The 24,435-nt window shown below is 45.8% G+C and overlaps 1 protein-coding gene across 1 annotated transcript in view; it reads right to left on the bottom strand.

The window, feature by feature from the left end:
• LOC145516548 (chondroitin sulfate proteoglycan 4-like) overlaps positions 1 to 11,361 on the bottom strand; it is a 73,838-nt gene extending 62,477 nt beyond the window's left edge. The window contains exon 1 of the mRNA XM_081517769.1: positions 11,110 to 11,361. Within this exon, the coding sequence (XP_081373895.1) occupies positions 11,110 to 11,188 (79 nt within the window). The 5' untranslated portion in view covers positions 11,189 to 11,361. The remainder of the gene's footprint in view (positions 1 to 11,109) is intronic.
• Between the last annotated feature and the right edge of the window lie 13,074 nt (positions 11,362 to 24,435).

Raw genomic sequence — 24,435 nt, forward strand, 5'->3', positions numbered from 1 at the left:
GACATGCCCCCACCTCTCCTCCTGACCACTAGACCCAAAACAAAGCCTAAGTCACAACATAACCTGTATGGAGATGTGGACTAGACCCTACAGGAGCTGCAGGACCTATCCAGAAGGTAGTGCCAGCAGCTGGGAAATGCACAGAGGACTAAGGGTACCTAATCAAGGGGGCAGGAACATAAATTTAAATAGGGAGAGTTTATAATACTTTTGGGGGCACATCCCCAGGGATGCAGGATGCGACCTGCTGGCACAGACTGCTGTAAATGATGTGAACTCACAGCTAAGGTAGATCCTAGAAGCACAGAAAGTGCAATGACCTAGTCTGAGATGCACATGACAGAACTGCCATGATGGATGGATGGTCGAAGAAGAGATTCAAGGGACAGAAGCGGTACATCCAGAATTGAGCATGGACAGGACCAGAAGTCATGAGCAAGCTACATGACATGGTGGCCTGGAGCTTCATGTCATCACCTTTCATGTGTCAGCACCTTTTCCTCAGCTTGTGCGTCTGGTTGCCTAATAAGGGAGAAGCCCCTTATTGCCAGTTGATGGAAGGACAAAACACCTAAGCCTCGTTCACAGCTGAGTCAGCATTATCAGGTGCATGCAGACTGGAAATGGACTCCAACTGCACTACAGCTGCTCTTAGGCGTGGCCATGAAACCACCAGTGAGGGAAAATTCTCCCCAAAGTAAAACTATGGGTTGTACATCTACTCATTCAGTTTATATGGAGCCAGACGTGGCCTGAGGTTAGAATAAAGACTGATAGGTAGTAGCAATAGCCTGGCCAGATGGGCTTCCTGAGTAACCCAGGCTGCAATGCCTGCTTCTCCTCTTTGTTCCTACAACATTGTGCATTTCTTTATCCTAGCATTTGCCTGGGGGATTAAAATTACTTGTTTATTCATCTATCTCCTGCACCAGTCCATGAGTTTCCTATGATGAGGGACTACACCTTCTTTGCCTTCCTCTCTCCAATACCTAGCACAGTACCTGGCACCCAGGTGGTATAATAGATTTTTGGTACCCTATTTAGATCTCTTTTAACAGGTTGGTACATCCATCCCCCAGCTGATGAACTCTGTTATCCAGAAATTTCAGTAAAATCATACCCTCTGTCCTGGAGGGCAACCTCTAGCCAATGACTGATTGAAAGAGGTGTTTTGCTCTTCATATTCCAGAGCTGAGATGAGACCACATCTTTGCTTGTTTTCTTTTCCTGCCCTCTCCTGCTTCTATCACTTCCTTAAAGTTCTCTCCTGGTAGCACTCACTCAATTATTCACTCCCACAAGAATCCTTTCCTAAGCCTTTCTCTCTAGAGAACCCAATCCAAGCTAGACAGTTAGCAGGCAACCATTTATTGAACCAAACTGAACTAACCAATAAACCTTCATTTTATAGTTGAGTCAAGTCAGGCCTAAAGAAGCTTATGGACTTAGGTAAAGTCAAAGTTAATTCGAAGCAGAGCTAAGACAAAACCTAAGCATAACCAATCACCAACCCAGTGTTGTTTTTTTTTTTTTCACCAAGATACAAAGTTGATACAGAGATGAACACAATCTCTTTCAGACTTCCTCAGATATGCAGAAGCATCCTTTTTCCTCATTAAAAACAGCCATTAATAATTAAATTCAATAAAACTAGAGTATAGGGACACAGTCATAAAGTTGAAAGAAGCAGTTACAAATCCACTAGGTTATCCTTCTGGCTCTCCCATTACTGAAACCCCCCACTCCAATTTTTGACAGACTTAGAGGGTGTATTGTTAAGTTTTCAAAACCAGGAAATGTTTTCTAAATCATAAAATCTACTGCTGAGAATGACTAAGTAACCTTAATAAACAACATCCCTATATTTTCCCATGTTTCACCTCTGGCACTGAATCAATCCCAGTCTCAGCTGGTGGCTAGAAATTTCCATTGCCTCAGGGGAAAAACAAGGAAGCAGGTTTAAAACTTCTGGCCCGACAGCCTGAAGCCACATACTTCCAAGTCGACCCTAACTTTTGTGGTCCCTAGTTAGTGCCTCAAAATCAGAATAAAAAGCAAGTAGAAGCACAAGTAAAACTTGTTTCTAGAAAAAGAAAGGCAATCTTTACCTGCAGTGAAGGGAAAGGTGTGTTTGGGTATCTTATAGGAAGGTAGCGAATCAAGTTGAACCAAAAAATCAGAGCAACTTCCTGATTTTGTGTCCTTAAATAAATGGTGAAACGTTTGAATAAAAACCAAAGTTTTGCCGTGAGGTAAAATACTTTGCATGGAAGGTTTCTGTAATTTCTCCCAGGTAGGTGACTATATGATTCATTTTACCTACTTTAGAATTGGTTTCTACTCCTTCTTTCAAACTATATCTTCCTGGATTTTTGTTTGATTTTGGTTTTATGTTCAAGTTTTTGGCATTTACTGTGTGCCAGGTACTGTGTGTGCTAGGTACAATAAACTGTGGAAAATTCTGAAAGAGATGGGAATACCAGACCATCTGACCTACCTCTTGAGAAACCTATATGCAGGTCAGGAAGCTACAGTTAGAACTGGACATGGAACAACAGACTGGTTCCAAACAGGAAAAGGAGTACGTCAAGGCTGTATATTGTCATCCTGCTTATTTAACTTATATGCAGAGGACGTCATGAGAAACGCTGGGCTGGATGAAGCACAAGCTGGAATCAAGATTGCCTGGAGAAATATCAATAACCTCAGATATGCAGATGACACCACCCTTATGGCAGAAGTCAAGAGGAACTAAAGAGCCTCTTGATGAAAGTGAAAGAGGAGAGTGAAAAAGTTGGCTTAAAGCTCAACATTCAGAAAACTAAGATCATGGCATCTGGTCCCATGATTTCATGGCAAATAGATGGGGAAACAGTGGAAAGAGTGAGAGACTTTATTTTTGGGGGCTCGAAAATCACTGCAGATGGTGATTGCAGCCATGAAATTAAAAGACGCTTACTCCTTGGAAGGAAAGTTATGACCAACCTAGATAGCATATTAAAAAGCAGAGACATTACTTTGCCGACAAAGGCCCGTCTAGTCAAGCCTGTGGTTTTTCCAGTGGTCACGTATGGATGTGAGAGTTCGACTAGAAAGAAAGCTGAGTGTCAAAGAATTGACGCTTTTGAACTGTGGTGTTGGAGAAGACTTTTGAGAATCCCTTGAACTGCAAGGAGATCCAACCAGCCCATCCTAAAGGAGATCAGTCCTGGGTGTTCACTGGAAGGACTGATGTTGAAGCTGAAACTCCAATACTTTGGCCATCTGATGCGAAGAGCTGACTCCTTGGAAAAGGCCCTGATGCTGGGAAAGATTGAGGGCAGGAGGAGAAAGGGACGACAGAGGATGAGATGGTTGGATGGCATCACCGACTCGATGGACATGAGTTTGGGTGGGCTCCGGGAGTTGGTGTTGGACAGGGAGGCCTGGCGTGCTGCAGCTCATGGGGTCGCAAAGAGTCGGACACGACTGAGCGACTGAACTGAACTGAACTGAGGTACTATAAGGGGTTGGTTGGAGAATTAATAAGACAAAGGAACTCCTAATCTATCACAGGAGAAAATTGTTTGGAAAAAAGAGGATATCCATGTGATGATAGAAAGTGCTAGAACAGAAGCTTAGCTTGAGCCCAGTGGGGTATAAGCGAAGGAGCAATCTATTAAGGTCTCTCCCTGGCAGATATAAATATCCCATCCCATGTGCATATTCTGTCCACACAGACTGGTCCTAGGAATTCAGTGGTGACTGAGAAAGACTGTGTATCAAGCAATTTTAGTTGACTGATTATTAACCAGGAAATGCAGACCACAACAGAAGCACTGGGCCTTGTCAAGGAGGGTAGATGGAGGAAAGGTGTTTCAGGCAGGGCGCTGGCTTCCAGGAAGAGCTGGTGAGGGGTGGAGGAAAGGAAGAGGAAAGAAAAAAAGTGGGGAGAGACAGAAGAGAGGAGACTGCAAGAAACCAGAAGCCCAGTGTGGCTGAGCACAGTATAAGGAAGGGGCAGCCAGGATAGAAGCTGCAAAGGCACGAGGGATTAGGGGGCAAATCCCACTGCATCCATTTGAGGGCTTCCCTGAACTTTCAGTTTAAAGTGCATGAGCACAGCCACACACACACACACACACACATGCATGCTTGCAAAGGTAGACACCCAGTCCCAGTACCCGGCTACTCCCTTCAAGACTCTTCCTTGAATCTCTGATTATCTTCTTTATTTGTTTTCTGGGTTATTATTCAGTCCCAACACCACACCACTCCAAACAGAAGGTAAGACTCTGAGGTCAGGAGCCTTTGTTGATCTTGATCACAGCTTCACCGTACACACAAGCCGTGCAGGGCACATTAGGCACTCTGTAAATGATGGCTTAGAAACCAAGCTGAAGAGTTTAGACTATCCAAAGAGGGCCATAAAGGGGTCACACAGGGACATGACATTGCAATTTAGAAGAGGACTCTGGCTGAAATGCAGAGAATGGACTCAAGGGGATGGTAGGGTGGGGGGAAGCAAACAGGGGGGAGAGGTAGGCAGGTTCAAGAGATATTTAAAAAGTAGGACTGTCAGGAGAGGGAAAGGGAGAGGCCAAGGGGGCAATCCAGATTTCTGGTTGAGTAGTCAGTTATTAAGTGAGGGAACCTGGGAAGGGAGCTTTCGTTTTCCTTTGTTTTGTTGTGTATATATGACAGGAAATTCTCAATAAACGTTTAGAGAGCAAATAGCTGACTGATCACCTGGATCCCGACTTACAGGGGTGGGTGACTTACAAGCCATATTAAGAAGGTTGAACCTTATTCTGCAGACAGTAAGGAAGCATTATGGTTTTCAGTTGGAAAAAGACACATCAGTTCTGTGTTTTAGAAAGATCGGTCTGGTGACTATGCAAGGGCAAAACAAGAATAGGACAGAAATTAACCAGGAAAGTATTTTAAAGAAAGATTTCAGAACTGTTTGCTTTCACTGAAATTAGAATTGTCTTTTCATAATACAGTATTTTTGGTAACTTTTTATCATGCTTTTTTATGTACTGTTTCTTCCAAAATGTTCTGTAGATGATATGACATAAGCGTAGAAACTTATTTTTTAAATTAAAAAACAACGAAAACAAACTTCTCTGCTAGAGTATTTGCATTATACAGACTCCTAAGATGAAGTCCTAAGAGAAGGGCTAAAGTTATAAACCAGCTCTCACTCATGCTGTATCATTTGAGAGGAATAACTTCACTTGGAAAGGAAAGCCACATTTTACCCCACAAATGCATCCATAAGAGCCTTGACAGTGTTTCACCATGGTATCGACAGCCCATATTTTATCAAACTGATGTTGAGTATTTATTCAAGAGATCACTAACTTTATCCACTAGCTTCCCAGGTGGTGCTAGTGGTAAAGAACCCGCCTGCCAATGCAGGAGATGCAAGAGACACTGATTGGATTGGTCAGGAAGATCCCCTAGAGGAGGGCATGGCAACCCACTTCAGTATTCTTGCCTGAAGAATCCCATGGACAGAGGAGTCTGGCAGGCTACAGTCCATAGGGTCACACAGAGTCTAACACGACTGAAGCAATTTAGCTCACATGTGCACAACTAAATCCACAGCACTCTGAAAAAGAAGAAAACTCACAAATGTGAAAAAAATTAGCACAAATATCTAACATGTCCTAGGAGGCCCGATCTCCTAGGGAAAGTTCTAACAGTCTCTCCCACAAGAGTCAGGTCCACTAACATTTAAGTTAGGAAAGAAAATCAATGAGTGAACAGATACTTGCTCCACGGCTGCAGGCTGGACAGCTGACCGGGTGTGCACTAGGCTGGGAGAGTGGGACGGGTCCCTGGCTCCACGTCTCTATCCTAAATGTGTTGCTGACACAGTTGGGAGGGTGGCGGAGAACCGAGTAGTAGGCCCAAGACCACTGTGAGGATGGAAATCTTAGATTTCCAGGAAGAGCCGGGGCAATCCACAGACCTGGAATCCTGGCTATTGCAGAACATGTCCCACCAGCCTCTCAACTTTTATTCATTTCCCAAACATCAGTCTCCATGCCCACTGTTGAGGCTGCAAGAGAAAACGAGCACTTGCCCTGCCCATATCCCCTCTCAATGGGGCGTTCTCCAGGCCTGCTAAAAATGGTCATAAAGATTGTGTCCCACACAACTCCAGGGGGGAGCTAATCCTGTAGATGTTGTAGATTCCTACAGAAACCCCTAGAATGAGGCAGTGGTCGTCCTGGTCCCCAGCCACCTCTGGCTGAGCTGACAGCTCCTTCCTTAGTGACCGCAGAGCTTATGTCCTATTCTGAATGCTCCACATGTGACACTCAGACATTTCTGTGTCTGCTCCCCCGCTGACTAGGCGCTGTCTAGGCGCTGTCTAGGCACTGTCTAGGCCCAGCCACAGGCTCTAGAGTGAGTGCTGGAGCCAGGCTCATTTTGCACACAGACAGAACCTTCTCTAAAACTCCCAGCTCCCTTGCTCTCTGATGGCATGTGCCTTCTCCTGACAATCAGAATCAAATGACCCTTGGAACTCTGCTCAATGATATGTGGCAGCCTGGATGGGAGGGGAGTTTGGGGGAGAATGGATACACACATATATACGGCTAAGTTCTTTTACTGTCTATCTGAAACTATCACAACATTGTTAATCAGCTATACTCTAACATAAAGGACTTCCCAGGTGAGGCTAGTGTTAAAGAACCTGCCTGCCAATGCAAAGACATAAGAGACATGGGTTCAATCCCTGGGTGGGAAGATCTCCTGGAGGAGGGCATGGCAACTCACTCCAGTATTCTTGCCTGGAGAATCCCATGAACAGAGGAGCCTGGAGGACTACAGTCCATGGGGTCACAGAGGTGGACACGACTGAAACAACTTAGCACTCATGCATACTCTAATATAAAAAGTTTAAAAACAAGCAAAATTAAATAGCCCTTTATATGATCTCTTACTAGTTCAGACACTCCCTCTATAAACTTCCTATTGCTGCTGTTAGAGCTTCCCTGGTGGCTCAGCTGGTAAAGAATCCGCCTGTAATTCGGGAGACCTGGGTTTGATCCCTGGGTTGGGAAGATCCCCTGGAGAAGGAAAAGGCTACCCACTCCAGTATTCTGGCCTGGAGAATTCCATGGACTGTATAGTCCATGGGGTCACAAAGAGTCAGACACTACTGAGCTGCTGTTAACAAACTGCCACTAATTTAATGGCTTAAAATGACACACATTGATTGTCTTAAAGAGTTCTGGAGTTCACTGAGCTAAATCAAAGTGTTTGAAGGCCTGCACTCCTTCTGGAAGCTCTGGGGGACAATCTGTCTCGTTGCCTTTTCCAACTTCTAGAGACCATCACATGTCTTGGCTTGTGGCCCCAGCCAGCAATCATATCACTCTGACCTCTGTTTCCATCACATCATCTCCTTCTTTAATTTTGACCCTCCTGTCCTCCTCTTATGGCACCCCTATGATCACCTTTAGGGCCCGTTGAGATAATTCAGGATAATCTCTCCACCCTCAAAATCCCTAATTTGATAACATCTGCAAAGTCCCTTTCACTATGTAAAGTAATATAATCCATGTTGAATGCATTAAGATATGGCTATCTCAGCAAGAGTATCTGTAGCATCCCCAATCTGCTTACCAGACAAAGGTGACTTCCTACTGTGATGAGATTCCATGAGGACATAACACCCTGTGTCATATAAAGACTGAGAGCAGCATTTATCTAAGCCTTTGTCAACCATAAATTGACACTTGCCATCTACCTCTACAGGAGAAGGCAATAGCACCCCACTCCAGTACTCTTGCCTGGAAAATCCCATGGATGGAGAAGCCTGGTAGGCTGCAGTCCATGGGGTCGCTAAGAGTCGGACACAACTGAGCGGCTTCACTTTCACTTTTCACTTTCAATCAATGGAGAAGGAAATAGCAACCCACTCCAGTGATCTTGCCTGGAGAATCCCAGGGACGGGGGAGCCTGGTGGACTGCCATCTATGGGGTCGCACAGAGTCAGACATGACTGAAGCGACTTAGCAGCAGCAGCATCTACCTCTACAAGGACTAAATCAGTTGCTACTGCAGCTGCTGATTTTCAACAAAACACCCTCTGCAAGGAGTTCAGGGTGGAGAGTAGAAGTGAGGCATTCTGTGCTCTGAGAAAAACTTGCAGAATAGGTCCTCAGATAGTTAGGTATTTTCAGGCGATGATTTTATAAGCCCATTTCTTGAGTCTCCTCACATCTAGAAAAGCATTAAAATCCTTCATGGTGATGACTGCTCCTTGTGACTAGCAAAACCCTTCTGCAGAAAATAGGTGCTTGAGTGCATGCACTCCACCTTCACCAAAATCACATATACACTGACCTTTCCCACTACCTCTTTGGAGCAGTTTCTCAGAGCTATCTGAAATGCTGTCTCCCTGCTGTCTCCTCATTTTGCCCCAAATAGAAAACTTAACTTGCAATTCTCATGTTGTGCATTTTTTAGTTGGCATCTTCAACAATTAGATTCTTCAAAACAACAGCCTGAATCACCCAAGGAGGAAAGATAAACTCACATTACACATCTGGCTAAGCAAGAATACATTCTTCAAAGTGCTTGAAAGCAGCTTTTGGTGAGACCTCAGTATTCGATATTTATCATGCAATTAGAGTCGAGGGTGAAGAACAGTATATATGTTAAATTATATGCTACGGAATTCTTCATTCAGTGTGTGTTCAGTCACTCAGTCATGTCCAACTCTTTGTGACCCCGTAGACTGTAGCCTGCCAGGCTCCTCTGTCCATGGAATTTTCCAGGCAAGAAACCTGGGGTGGGTTGCCATTTCCTTCTCCATGGCTTCATTCAATAAATCTCCTCTATCCATATTCTGTACCCCTCAATGGATATCTAACCTATTGGGTCTTTCTCATGCCCAAGCTAATCGCACAGATGAAGAGGACAGGAGAGTCGTTAGTAGGAGAGAAGGGAAATGAGCATTTATCCAGTAGTTCCCAGGCTGCCATGTCTTGCCTGTGTGGAGGTCTTGCCTGTGTGTGTGATCAGTCACTTCAGTCATGTCCAACTCTTTGTGACCCTATGGACCGTAGCCCAGCAAGCTCCTCGGTCTGTTAGGGGAAGCACACTGACTGAAACTGCCCACCCTGGACAGGCACCATAGTAACTATTTGCATGTCCTAAGGACAGGAGGTCCTGGTAAGGAACACGGAACTAATAAGCCACCACCAATGGGAAGAGTTCAGGAAAGGTCAAAAGGAGACACCACATGTCTGACCACCTCCCAGAATCCTCCTCTCTGGCATCCATCTTGGCTAAACAAGGCGTGCACCACCAGGAAGGACTCTGAGTCGGATGACTGGCTAAAGACAACCCAGAAACTAATCCCATCACCATAAAACCCAAGACTGCGAGCCACGTGGCAGAGCAGTTCTCCTGGGTTCCCTTGCCCTACTGCTCTCCACCCGGGTGCCCTTTCCCAATAAAATCTCTTGCTTTATCAGCAGATGTGTCTCCTCGGACAATTCACTTCCGAGTGTTAGACAAGAGCCCAGTTTCGGGCCCTGGAAGGGGTCCCCCTTCCTGCAACAGGTCCATGGGATTCTCCAGGCAAGAATACTGGAGCGGGTTGCCCTGTCTTCCTCCAGGTGATCTTTCCAACCCAGGTTTAATCCCTGGTTTAAAACCCTCCCCCCACTTCCCGCCTCCCACCAACCCCTGTGTCTCCTGCATTACAAGTGGATTCTTTACCCCTTGTAAAGAATTCTGAAGAAGCAATTATCATTCCAGTTTTACAAAAGCAACATCAAGACCAAAATAAGTAATTTTCCCACATTCACTCTGAGAATAGGTGATGACACCCAGATTAAAGCCCAAATCCACCTGATTCCAAAGCCATAGACTTCCCATCACCCCACAGGGACCACTGGGATCCCTGGCCCTGACCATCACCACCTCACCTGTCCCCGCAACACAATTCACTGCTCACTCAGATCCCCCTGGCCTGCAGCCAGCACCTTCCCTCTCAACGATACACCAAAGCCACAGCCACAGTGGCCTCACACCTGGACTCCAGTACGCTCCGGTTGCCCTCTGCACGCCAGGCAGGAAGAGGCCGGGAAGCGGGCAGAAAAAAAGAATCTGGCAGGAGGAAGATGAAGAGGGAGGAGCTCGCAAGTGCCCCAAACAGCAGAATTGACTGCGCAGTGTCAGAGGAACTTTGAAGCAGGTCCGCAAGAGGGTGAGAGCCAGGCACGCCCCAGTATAGGGCCAGGCGCTGTATAACATCACTCCTGAGCTCCTTGCGAAATCGCCTAGAGTGAAATAAAGAACCATTCTGAACTTAATCCGAGGACCACAAAGACTGGCAAGGCCTTTGAGAATGCGTTCTCAAGTCTCGAAGAATGTCTTTTGTTATAAACTGAATTAAATTTCAAAGAGCCAGAGAGGGCGGGAAGGCCCCAGTGTCCAGCTCAATGATGTAAAAAGTCACTGTGCTTTTATTAGTCATCTTTGACTTCTGAAAGCCGCCAAGAGAATGTAAAGCACCTCCAGCGAACGGGGTCCAGAAAATGTCTGCGGACGTGTGCGGGGACTTAGGGAACGAGAGGGCAGCCACCCACAAGAGAAACTCGGCGAGCAGTTTAAGGCCTCTTGAGGGTCACGAGCAGTCGAGGAAGGGCCTGGGTAGGGCAGGGCTGGAAAGCCTGAGAAGGGAGGACAGCAGGAAGCCTTCCGTCTACTCCTCCGAGTGCCGCCGAGAGTCCGGCCCCAAAACCCAGACCCACGGCGCAGGGCCCGCCCCCGGGGCTCGCGAACTGGCCGGGACCGGAGGGGCCAGGCCGCGCGAGGCGGGGAATCGGAAGTTTTCCGCGGAGGCGACGGAGCCACTGCGCAGGGCCGAGCGGTCTCCCCCCCCGGGCTGCCCGCCTCCCAAGGCCCCGCCTGAGAGTCCAAGTCGCGGTCGCCGCGGGACTGGCCGGGCCGCGGGGTCTCCCGGGGCCCTCGGATCACAGGGGGCTCCCGCCTGCGCCCTCCGCCCCGCTCCCCACCGCCTCTAGCGGGCTCCGCGCGCGGCCGGCCGGGGAAGGGACGGGGAGGGGAAGTGGGGAAGTTGGGGGCGCGTACCTCCAAGCGCCCCGCGCGCCCCGCAGAGCCCCAGGAAGGCGGCGAGCAGGACGAGGAGGCGGGCCCCGAGGCGCCCCATCCCGCTGCGACAGCCCCCCGCCCCGAGCTCGCTCCGCCGTGGCGGCTGAGCTACCTGCGCCGGCCCCTTCCCGCCTCCGGGTGGGACCCGGAGAGGGACCAGGGGGCGCCGCCCCCAACCAGCGCGGGGGCTGGGCCGGGGCGGGGAGAGCCGCCGGCAGCCTGCAGTTGTTGCGCCCCATCACGCTCCTCCCGGCGCCGGGGTGCACGGCGCGGACACGCGGCGGGGCCATAGCGCCCGGGCAGACTCGGTACGGAGAGAGCACGAGTCGCCTGCCCTGCGCGGCGAGTTCTGCGGTGGAGTTGACTGTGTGTGCGGGCGCTGATGAGAAATGGAGAATGGAGGGGGAAGCATTCCTGGTGGAGGTAGGACCATACCGAACACGACTTTAAGGTTCCAGAGTGAGCGCCAGCTTATCCCAACGCTGACCAGGCGCATAGACCCCGGCAGATGAATGAGTAAGAATTAAACACAAACTGAGCCTCTGTTACTTCCTTCTGGAAATGGAGATTGCACCAAATCTCTAAGGTCCTTCCAGCTTTGCCGTTCTCACGTTCGAATTCGAAACAAATGGAAAGGCTGTCCACGAGCAATGTGAGTGTTAGCACAGAGAAGGGTCCCGCCCCGGGCTGGCTGTGTACTAGCCAAGAGCTGGAGGTGTAGCTGTGCCTGGGGTTGGAAGGCCAGGCTGAGCCAGGCGTGCAGACTTTCTCCTGGCAGGCTCAGGTAACCACAGAAATGTAAATGCACAATAGGTGCAGAGCGAGATTACTCAGAGAGCCAGAGACTGTCACCAGTGTCCCCAGGGAGCCTCTACTCAAATGTCATACCTGGGTAAGGACATAAGCTTGGTTCCTTAAGAGACCTGAGGGCAAATCACGGTTCAGATATTATTAGGTGACCTTGGTCAGTGACCTTGAACAAATCTCCTAATTGTCTCAAATTCTGTCTGCACTCCTCTAGAAGGAAGGTAATGATGCTGATCCCATAGGTGAGTTGTGTGGTTATTCCAGCCCATGAGGACTGAGTGTTGAGCATGGTGTCTGGCTTGTGGTAAGAACTCACTGGGCAGTCTTGTTGTACCCAGGACCCCAGCCAGGCCCATGGGGCTTCTCTGACCAGTTTGGAACAACTCTGGCTAGACACACACTCCTGAGAGTGAGCCATCTTGTCTCTTTCCTTCAGGATGGAGGGCCGTCTCATTTTCCTTCAATGGGCTTAGCCATATGTACTATTGAAGACAAAAACAAGACCGGGAGCAGACTTGTGGCTCAGATCATGAATTCCTTATTGCAAAATGCAGACTTAAATTGAAGAAAATGGGGAAAAAAAATTCAGGTATGACCTAAATCAAATCCCTTATGATTATACAGTGGAAGTGACAAATAGATTCAAGGGATTAGATCTGATAGAGTTCCTGAAGAACTATGGATGGAGGTTTGTGACATTGTACAGGAGGCAGTGATTAAGACCATCCCCAAGAAAAAGAAATGCAAAAAGGCAAAATGGTTGTCTGAGGAAGCTTTACAAATAGCTGAGAAAAGAAGAGAAGCGAAAGGCAAAGGAGAAAAGGAAAAATATACCCATTTGAATGCAGAGTTCCAAAGAAGAGCAAGGAGAGATAAGAAAGCCCTCCTCAGTGATCAATTCAAAGAAATAGAGGAAAACAACAGAATGGGAAAGGCTAGAGATCTCTTCAAGAAAATTAGAGCTACCGAGGGAACATTTCATGCAAAGATGGGCACAATAAAGGGCAGAAATGGTAGGGACCTAAGAGAAGCAAAAGATATTAAGAAAAGTGGCAAGAATACACAGAAGAACTGTACAAAAAAGATCTTAATGACCCAGATAACCATGATGGCGTGATCACTCACCTAGAGCCAGACATCCTGGAATGCAAAGTCAAGTGGGCTTTAGGAAGCATCATTGTGAACAAAGCTAGCGGAGGTGATGGAATTCCAGTTGAGCTATTTCAAATCCTAAAAGATGATGCTGTGAAAGTGCTGCACTCAATATGCCAGCAAATTTGGAAAACTCAGCAGTGGCCACAGAACTGGAAAATGTCAGTTTTCTTTCCAAACCCAAAGAAAGACAATGTCAAAGAATGTTCAACTACTGCACAATTGCACTCATCTCACATGCTAGTAAAGTAATGCTCAAAATTCTCCAAGTGAGCCTTCAACAGCATGTGAACTGAGAACTTCCAGATGTTCAAGTTGGATTTAGAAAAGGCAGAAAAACCAGAGATCAAATTGCCAACATCCGTTGGATCATAGACAAAGGAAGAGAGTTCCGGGAAAATATCTACTTTGTTGATTACGCCAAAGCCTTTGACTGTGTGGATCTCAACAAACTATGGAAAATTCTTCAAGAGATGGGAATACCAGACTACCTCACCTGCCTCCTGAGAAATCTGTATGCTGGTCAAGAAGCAGCAGTTAGAACCGGACATGAAACAACAGACTGGTTCCAAATAGGTAAAGGAGTATGTCAAGACTATATATTGTTACCCTGCTTATTTAACTTCTATGCAGAGTATGAGAAATGCCAGGCTGGATGAAGCACAAGCTGGAATCAAGATTGCCAGGAGAAATATCAATAACCTCAGATACGCAGATGACACCACACTTATGGCAGAAAGCGAAGAGGAACTAAAGAGCCTCTTGATGAAAGTGAAAGAGAGTGAAAAAGTTGGCTTAAAGCTCAACATTCAAAAAACTAAGTTCATGGTATCCAGTCCCATCACTTCACGGAAAATAGATGGGGAAACAATGGAAACAGTGACAGACTTTATTTTCTTGGGCTCCAGAACCACTGCAGATGGTGACTGCAGCCATGAAATTAAAAGACGCTTGCTCCTTGGAAGGAAAGCTATGACCAACCTAGACAGCATATTAAAAAGCAGAGACATTACTTTGCCGACAAAGGTCCATCTAGTCAAAGCTACGGTTTGCCCAGTAGTCATGTATGGATGTGAGAGGTGGACCATAAAGAAAGCTGAAAGAAAGTGAAAGTGTCAGTTGCTCAGTCGTGTTTGACTCTGTGACCACATGGACTGCAGCACGCCAGGCTCCTCTGTCCACGGGATTCTCCAGGCAAGAATACTGGAGTGGGTAACCATTCCCTTCTCCAGGAGATCTTCCCAACCCAGGGGTGGAACCCAGGTCTCCTGCATTGTAGGCAGATTCTTTACCATCTGAGCCACCAGGGAAGCTTTGATGCTTTTGAACTGTGGTGTTGGAGAAGACTCTTGAGAGTCTCTTGGACTGCAAGGAGTTCAAACCAGTCAATCCTAAGGGAAATCAGTCCTAAATGTTCATTAAAAGGAGTGATGCTGAAGCTGAAGCTCCAATACTAAAGAACTGACTCATTGGAAAAGACCCGGGTGCTGGGAAAGATTGAAGGCAGCAGGAGAAGGGGATGACAGAGGATGAGATGGTTGGTTGGCATCACCGACTCGATGGGCATGAGTTTGAGCAAATTCCAGGAAATGGTGAAGGACACGGGGAAGCTGATGTACTGCAATTCATTGGGTCACGAAGAGTCGGACACGACTGAGCAACTCAACTGAACTGATCTGAACTACTGAAGACGCTGTATGTTATCCATGTTCATAATCTCCAGCATCCCCCACTTGCCCATAGTCAAGCTGATTTTCCTGGGGCTGCAGAACCTTGGACCAGGTTGGTGGGAGTGGTAGTTCTACCTCTAGATGTGTCACAGCTTCCGTTTTCTCTCTTATAAAATGCAAAGATTGGTTAAATGATCTGTAAATTCCCTCCAGGTTCAAAATTTTATGATTCTGATTTGTCATCTTTGGCATCAGGGTTGCTCTGCCATTTAAATAGAGCCCTTTTAATTAGTGCACAAAGAATCATGGAATGTTTGAATTTCTTTACTTCAAGCAGTGATTGCCAATAAACTTTGAGCTTTTAATTTAGAAAAATCATTCAAAGTGTCAGAAAGAGACTAGGAATTATCTCCCTATAGAGCACCACTTGCTCCTCTTCTTTAAATTAGTTCTAATCTATTACATAAGTTCTTCAAAGATTGAATGAAGTCTCCAGCCAATTTCTGCAGCAGTGAAGTTGACTCTAGAATGATAAGAAATTATCATGCTCAGTTGTTATGGAAAACCCAATGATAAATATCGTGACTCTAAGGATGTTTATAGTGTCCGATCAGGAAACCCACCTATAGTCACTCAGATCTAATCATCTAGTCCTTTTGACTGGCATTCACCTGCTATGCCCCAGCAACACGAATTATTCTGTTCAGATGTTAACCTGAACACTGTTCTCTGAGGAATGAAGATATGGAGGACAGAGAATGAATATAGAGATGGACATTCAGTCAACAAATATTCATTGAACTCTTCCAAATGGAAAAGGCACAGTAAAGATGTCATTCACAGAAATGAATTAGAGACCCTGCGTCCAAGGAAGTTACAACAGAGAGGAGTTGAGACTTCCCTGGTGGTTCAGTGGTTTACTCTGCACTCCCATTGCAGGGGGCATGGGTTCAATCCCTGTTCAGGGAACTAAGATCCCATTTGGCAAAGCCAAAAACTGAAATAAAATATAAAAATATTGAGAGGAGTATAAGACAAGTATAGCAGTAATTTTAATAAAATGCATTATAAACTGGGCTTCTCTGAAACTGTCCAAGCCATACATCTTTGATGATGTGACTGGCTTGAGCAGCCATGTCTCATTTACATGACCACCCTCCCTTTGACCTCCACCCCACCATGACTGGGGCAGGGTGGGTTTCTCGTCTAAGGAGCATGGACCCCAGAGAAAAGAGTGTTAAAGCTGATTCCTTCTCAAAACTTTCATCCTAGAAGCATTAAGAATGAAATGATTGGTGGTGATCTCAGACCAGTAAGTCATGTGGAGATGGCTCCTTAGTGAGTACCAGCCAAAGACCCATGTCCACAAAGGTTTGGAGGGACCATGAGTCAGGAGAGGAAGCTGTTTGCCTCTTTCTAGGTCTTTACAGAGAGAGGATTGGCACCGGGTACCAGAGAAAAGGTGATTATGAGGGACAGTCAGAGTGACAGACCTTAAGTTGCTTCCCATTGGCTTTCTTAGTCCCATGAAACCCAGATGTACTTCCTGAGTTTTGTTTCCATGAGATTCTCCTGAGTTCTTTTGATAAACCCACATTTTACTGAGTTAGTATACAACTCTAGCTTCACAAATTCACGGGTACATAAATGATAATTTTCTACATTTTTCTAAAACCCAACTTGATTTCTGTTTTGACCTCTCAATTTGCAGTGGATGAAAAACATTTCTCAGTTAGTTGAAGTTTTCTCTCGTGCATTGCCCTGTGTTGTGTTGTGCGGTGTTGTGTTGTGTCAAAGTGCCATAGGCCTTATGTAGTGCCGAAACAGGAATGACTGAGAGAAGGTGTGTGGCAGCTGTCTGTTTCTGGATGCTTCACAAGGGCACCCATGATGTTTTGCAATTTGCAACAACAGGGAGGGAACGGAGGGCATTTGCTTAATAAAATAAGTCAGACAAAGACAAATGCATATACTATCATATACGTGGACTCTAAACAATAAAGCAAATGAATGAGTATAACAAAACAGAGACAAATTCAGATACAAAGAACTGAATGGTTACCAGTGGGGAGACAGAAGGGAGGAAGGACAAGAGAGGGGTAGGAGGTTAAGAGGTGTAAACTACAATGTATAAAATAAATAAGCTACAAGGATATATGGCACAGTGCAGGGAATATAGCTGGTATTTTATAATAACTATAAATGAAGTATGGGGCTTCCCTGGTGGCTCGGTGGTAAAGAATCTTCCCAAAATGCAGGAGCTGCAGGAGACCTGAGTTGGATCCCTGGGTCGAGAAGATCCCCTGGAGAAGGATTTGGCAACCTGTGCTAGTATTCTTGCCTGGAGAATCCCATGGACAGAGGAGCCTGACAGGCTACAATCCATAGGGACACGAAGAGTCAAACACGACTTAGCAACTAAACAACAACAATAAATGAAGTATAACCTTTAAAAATTATGAATCATTATCTTTGTACACCTGTAACTTACATGATATTCTACCTCAGTTAGAAAAAAGAAAGACCTCCTCAAAATAAATAATAAAGAAGTTTACTCCGCCACACTAGTTTGTCAGCAAGGAACAGCATCCATTAGAAGGGCCTTGGATAGAACAAAAGGCCATATATGATGAACGTGAGGGGGCCAAGAACCATTTTTGGCACTGAAGCTTGACTCTGAAGCGTGGGTCACTGGAGATGGCCTAAGAGCCCAGGAAGAAGGAGGACATGAAGCCCTCAAGATCTCTCTGAAGAGGGTGAGGACTGAAGACAGTGGCAACAAGTTAGTAAAAAGGGTGGGGGATGCTGGTGATATAACGAATTTACTTTACAAGACCGTCATGTTTCGCTTGGAGAAGGCAATAGCAACCCACTCCAGTACTCTTGCCTGGAAAATCCCATGGACGGAGGAGCCTGGTGGGCTACAGTCCATGGGGTCACGAAGAGTCAGACACGACTGAGCAACTTCACTTTCACTTTTCACTTTCATGTACTGGAGAAGGAAATGGCAACCCACTCTAGTGTTCTTGCCTGGAGAATCCCAGGGTCGGAGGAGCCTGGTGGGCTGCCGTCTATGGGGTCGCACAGAGTCAGACATGACTGATGCAATTTAGCAGCAGCAGCATGTTTTGCTTGGTTCTCATTTCGTCTTTTCGTGTCAGCAATGAAGAGCTTAACATTGAAGGAATGTAAAACATTTTGAAATAACATGACTTGATACAATGATGGAGGTCAGGTTCTTTCAAAACTTAAAAAGACTGAGCATCCTGGACTGGTGGACCTCTGAGGCCCCTGTCAGCTCTTGCAATCCATGATGCCTTGAACAAATGAACTTTTCCAGGGGCTTTTCAGTAACACAGACCACACAAAGATGACTGTGGTCTGTAGCCATAATGGGAATTCTTGCAACCTTCCCACAACTGGTGAATCCTCTGCTTCCAATGGCCAGATCTGCTTACAAGTTATATAAGCGGAGTGACAACATACAACCTTGATGAACTCATTTCTCAATTTTGAACCAGTCCATTGTTCCATGTCAGGTGAGGACAGAAGACAGCAGCAACAAGTTCATAAAAAGAGTGGGAGATGCTGGAGGTGTAAAGAATTTAGCTTCACTCAGAATCAAGGCTCCATCAGGCCACAGGCTTCAATGTAAAGCCTCCCACCAAGAGACAGGGGGTTCATACAGCCAGCTCTGAGTGGTAAGCTGCTCCCCACAAGGCTCCATGTAGAGTCAGGCCCCACATGGAAGCTCTACACTGAGTCCCAGGGTGAGGGGTATGGCCGTTTAATATGTCCACAGGATGCCTATGGGCTTCGCAACAACTGGAAAATTACCCACTGAACAGCCCCAGGGACTCAGACATAATACCAACAGGCACCAGGGTTCATTAGGGGAAGACATGTTTCTGCTAAACTTGCATTTCTGACACAAAGCTGAGTTCTGGTAACCCTAGTGAAAGAAATAGAAGAAGCCACAGGAAACTATTTTTGGCTATCTGAGAACAAAAATTGATTTTAAATTGTTGAACTCTGCTTCCCAAAAAACAGTTTAGTGCTGCATTTGGCCTCCCTCTTATGCAAGTTACACATGTGGCCCACTCCTACGTTCACCCCTCAGTTGGGTGAGACTTGAAAAAAGCTAAGTGCTAAAAAGATCCCTCAGCCACATGACTCCTCCAGATCCAGGACACTGAGGGTTTTCAAGTCAGGAATAAAGAGCATCACCAGCTTTTCTGAGCCCCTTCTCCGCCCACCTGCTCTTGACCCTGTGTGTCTGGTGCCATTGCAGAAAGTAGAAACAGCCAGATGTTCTGTATCTTCATATGGTGTTAGTCCAGGTAATGTACTAGTGACAGCTGACTGTGGAGGAGACTGTAAGTGAGCAGTCTCACAGAGGCACCAAGAGAACCAGGAGGTCTTGCTTCATGGAGAAGGAGGGAGTCGTCAGTGTTCATCAGGAAGGCTCAACAGTGCTAAAGGCATCTAGAGCAGTGAAGAAGGATAAAGGTCATCCAGTGGTTTTGACCACTGGGATAAAGCTATAACATTTTTTTCTTTTGGCCATGCTGCACATGTTGTAGGATCTTAGCTCCCCATCCAGGGATTGAACCTGGGGCCCCAGCAGTGAGAGCATCAAGTGCTAACCACTGGACAACTAGGGAATTCTCCATAAAACTGACCTTGATGAGACTAGCTTTAATAACTCAGAGGGAGACAGAAATTGTTAACCCTGTATGGATGGGACAAAAAGAAGAGGAGACATCACATGCAGACAGCACTTCAAAGGGTTTGATTATAAGAGTAGGAATGAAATTAGATTATAGGATGAGGGGGTCATAATATCAAGAAAGAGATTTTTAGGATTAGAGTTTGCTTTTAGGTGATGAAAAACAGAGAAGAGATTGAAGATTACAGGAAAGAGAGGGGAAGCTGGCGGCAGTTCCTGGAAGGAATGGGGTTCACATGTGAGTAGAGGTTTGTCCTGAATGAGAGGAGAGGAGGGGAGGGTGAACTTAGATATATGGCAAGTTAGATTGGGCTGCCGTCTTTGGGGTCACATAGAGTTGGACACGACTGACGTGACTTAGCAGCAGCAGCAGCAGATATATGGCAACTTTATGGGTCAGAGCATAGGGAAGTGAGCTTGGTAGCCTCAATTTTCTCTATGAAATGGGATCAAAGATGCCTACTAAGTATAGATGTATTCAACACAGGTCTGGAGGGTTTGGAATTATCCTTTTTTAAAAAAAAAAAAAATATCCCCCACCCGATATCCCCTTTGGGAACCATAAGTTTGTTTTCTATGTCCATGAGTCTATTTCTATTTTGTAAATAAGTTCACTTGTGTCATTTTTAGATTCTGCATGAAGTGATATCACACAATATTTGGAATCATTCTTGATCTGCTCCTCCTTCCCTTTTCTTTGGTTATGCAAACTTGTTTATAAGTAGGTTGACCATTACCCGCTCTGTGTTCAAGAGAGTCCTGGTTTACACCTGTTGTCCGGGTGTGATTTCTCACAGTATCCATTCACTCTCAACAGTGTCCTAGTTGGAACAATAATTTAGACAGACAGATAAATAGATTCGTGTTTTTTCCAATCTGCACAACTGTGTCATTTTCTCCTGTGGTACAGAGTCCTGCACAAAGCAAAATGTAGAATTGACTATACTATATTTAGTATAGGGTTGGGATGTTTCTCTGTTGGTGAAGTGGAAGTCTGGTCATTCAAGAGATTTGAAAGTTCTGGTAATTGGACAGCATGGAGATAATGACAGCCATCCGTGCTGTTTCTGTGAGACACAGGTAAGAAGACAGGAAAAATTTGCAGTTTTAAGCGTCTCTCAGAGGAGAAACCCTGCCTTACAAGGTGCTTTTGACCTGTGCCCACTTCCAACCCTCTACTACCCTCTCATTTACTCATTGCGGGAAACAAGACAACAGCCTCGGAATTTACAGTGAAGGCTGCACTGTAGGAAGGAGGAAGGGAAGTGCCTAGAACTTGCATGAACACCACAGCCCACGTCCTTAATACATTAGCATCAGAGACTTTCTTTTGTTGTTGTTGTTATTGAGTTGCTAAGTTATATCTGACTCTTTGGTGATATCGTGGACTGTAGCCCACCAACCTCCTCTGTCCATGGGATTCCCCAGGCAAGAATACTGGAGTGGGTTGCTATTTCCTTCTCCAGGGGATCTTCCCAACCCAGGGATCAAACCTGCATCTCCTGCATTTGCAGGCAGATTTTTTTACCACTGAGCTGCCAGGGATGCTCAGACTTTCTTTTACGTACTGATATAACCGAAGGCCCGCCCACCACCACCTGAGAATTGCCTTATGCATCAGGAGGGGTGTGGGAATTTCGTGATGCACAAATGGGACTGGAGGGACTTGTGATAGGCTGGGAAGAGGAAATCTGGGGGTTACCAGAGAAGGGGAAATATTGTCGTCCTGAATGGCAAACTCCAAAGGGCCATATATGGAAGGAATGGCAATTGTGTAGTCAACCATTAGCAACCTTCACTTTACCAGACTTCACTTTCTTTTTCTAAAGAGCAGTTTATGAAATTTGAAACTCAGAGGGACAATAAAACATCAAGGATGTCTGGAGTGGATTCCTAAGGAAAAGTCAGCCCCATAGCAGACAACCACCCTAGGTACATTCTCTGCTCTGGACCTTGACACTCACTGTGTCCTCTGCCAGCGATGCTCCTATGTCCTCCTGGTCCATCCCTCTCTGTCTGCAGGTCTCTGCTTAAATGCCCTCTAACTAGGGGGGCCTTCTAGAGCCACCTGTGGAAAATAGCTCCTCAATCTCACTTTCCCTGCTTTTTCTCCATAGCATTTATCACTGTCTAATATGTATGTGGACTTGTTTCTTGTCTGCCTTCACACACTATTATGTGAACTCTGTGTGGCAGAGACTTGGTTTGGTCCCCTGCAGTAAGCCCAGTGTTTGGGCCATCATAGATTTTTAATTACTGTGTGTTGACTAAATGGAAAAAAAAAATAAGTGAATGAGTGGTTACTTTGAGTTTTAATGCAATGTCTGTTTTAATAGAATTTTAATAAGTCTTCATGATCAAATGGGAGAGAGATTGTATGAGAGTGACTCAATCTTGATTCTTACAATATGAGTAGATGAGTGGCCTCTGTCTCCCTTCAGGTAAATCTGTTGGGTAGGTGAGCTATGCTCAGTTTCTTGGGATCAAGGGCAAAAGGAAAATATTAATATTTAATATTTAAAGACCAAAAGCAAAACAAAACTCCATGGAGCAGGCAGTATTGTCAAACCCACATTGCCAATGAAGAAACTGACACTGAGATGTGGAACAGTATTTGTTCAAGATCATCCAACTGATGAGTCTCAGTCCTAGGATTCAAGTCTTCTGACTTCAAATTCCATCCTGTTCCTATAGCCCAACATGCTGCTCCTCTTGTAACACAGAAAAGACTTGGGGGGAAGAGTTATCTCTTTCCACTGCCTCCACTTTCTCACCTCCCAGACTCCTTTTAGCCAACCCCAATCTGGCTTCCTCATCTCTGCTCCCCTGCACCTGGTCCTATCCTGATCACTGGTCACCTCATCCAGTGGCATGTCTCCATTCTCATCTTACCAGATTTTCAGAAGCATTCAAGGTAAGTACTCCCTCCTTGAAACCCTTCCCTTTCTTGGCCTCCATAAAGCACAGGCTCCTGGTCAGCCTCCTACTTCAGTAACCATACCTCCACAGTCTCCTTTGCCAGCTCCAAGCCATCTATCTCTACAGGCTGCAAAACCTTAGAGCTCAACCCTGCCTCTTCTTTCTTCTCTAGCTACAATCCCATGGTATTAAAAATCAAACTGGGGTCTCCTGCATTGCAAGCAGATTCTTTACCAGCTGAGCTACCAGGGAAGCCCACGACATGGAAACAACTAACAAATTCACATCCCTGGTTATGAACTTCACCCTGGATTTCACCCTTACTTTCATTTCCAAAAACCTTGTTATGGGTTAAATGTGTCTCCCGCTGCATTCCAAACCCATATGTTGAAATTCTAACCCCAATGTATAGTATTTGGAGTTGGGACCTCTAGGACGTGATTAGGTCAAGAGGCTGGAGCGCTCATGAATGTGACTAGTGCCCTTATAAGAAGAGACGTGAAGGCTTGTCCTCTTCTCTACCGTGTGAGGATACAGTGAGAAGACAGCTATCTGCAAACCAGAAGGTAAGCTCTCACCAGACACTGGATCTTCCAGCACCTTCTTAGACTCCTCAGATTTTGCAACTGTGAGAAATAAATGTTTGGTACTTCAGTCATCCAGTTTATGCACTATAGCAGCCCGAGCTAAGACAAGCCTGCTTGCCATCTTCTCTTGAATGTCCAACAGACATCTCAAAATTAACACGACAAAACTAGAACTCTTTATTTCACCACCACCCCAATCCTATCCCTCATCTCTGTAAATAACACTCCCATCTATTCAGTGGTTCAAATCCAAACCTTAAGCATCAGTCTTCATTCATCTCTTTCCCTCATACCCAGGATTCTTCAGTTCTACTTCTGAACATGACCTGAATTAACCTGCTTCTCTCCATCTCTACTGCTGCCCTAATCCACCTCACCATTATCTCTGTCTTATACCCCTAGAGTCTGGAGCAGTGGTTTGTTGATCGGTCCAGACATAACTGATAGTAAATATAGGGTGAGAAAATGAATATGAACTTTTTTTCAATTTAGAGTTACCAGTCTACTGGAGAATACTTGCCATCCAGGAGTCATTTCACAGCAGAACTCAGAGACACCCAGGAAAAATTTAGAAGTCAGTACACTCTAATACCCCCAATGCCAATCCTGCCCTTAGTCCCATGGGACCCTTCTACTCCTTAGCTGTCTTCATGATGTCTCATAGACAAAACCTACTCAGAAGAGAGTAGATGAAATTCCCCCATACAAAAGTGCAGATCAGTGATAATCACTTAAGGACTCATCTCATAGAGCATTTGGAAGTTCAATTCAGTTCAGTCACTCGGTCGTGTCCGACTCTTTGTGACCCCATGAATCGCAGCACGCCAGGCCTCCTTGTCCATCACCAACTCCCAGAGTTTACCCAAACTCATGTCCATTGAGTCGGTGATGCCATCCAACCATCTCATCCTCTGCCATCCCCTTCTCTTCCCACCTTCAATCTTTCCCAGCATCAGGGTCTTCTCAAATGAGTCAGTTCTTTGGAACAGGTGGCCAAAGTATTGGAGTTTCAGCTTCAACATCAGTCCTACCAATGAACACCCAGGACTGATCTCCTTTAGGATGGACTGGTTGGATCTCCTTGCAGTGCAAGGGACTCTCAAGAGTCCTCTCCCAACACCACAGTTCAAAAGCATCAATTCTTTGGTGTTCAGCTTTCATTATAGTCCAACTCTCACATCCATACACTACTACTGGAAAAACCATAGCCTTGACTAGACGGACCTTTGTTGGCAATGTAATGTCTCTGCTTTTTAATATGCTATCTAGGTTGGTCATAACTTGCCTTCCAAGGAGTAAGCATCTTTTAATTTCATGGCTGCAGTCACCATCTGCAGCGATTTTGGAGCCCCCCAAAATAAAGTCTGCCACTTGAAGCAAGGCCTTAAATTGAAGGAAGAAAATATTAAAGCAGACATGAGCCAGTGGAGATTTTCCTGTA

The sequence above is a fragment of the Giraffa tippelskirchi genome, chromosome 8 (assembly GCF_054371585.1).
Source record: "Giraffa tippelskirchi isolate mGirTip1 chromosome 8, T2T-mGirTip1v1.2.pri, whole genome shotgun sequence".
Classification (NCBI taxonomy): domain Eukaryota; kingdom Metazoa; phylum Chordata; class Mammalia; order Artiodactyla; family Giraffidae; genus Giraffa; species Giraffa tippelskirchi.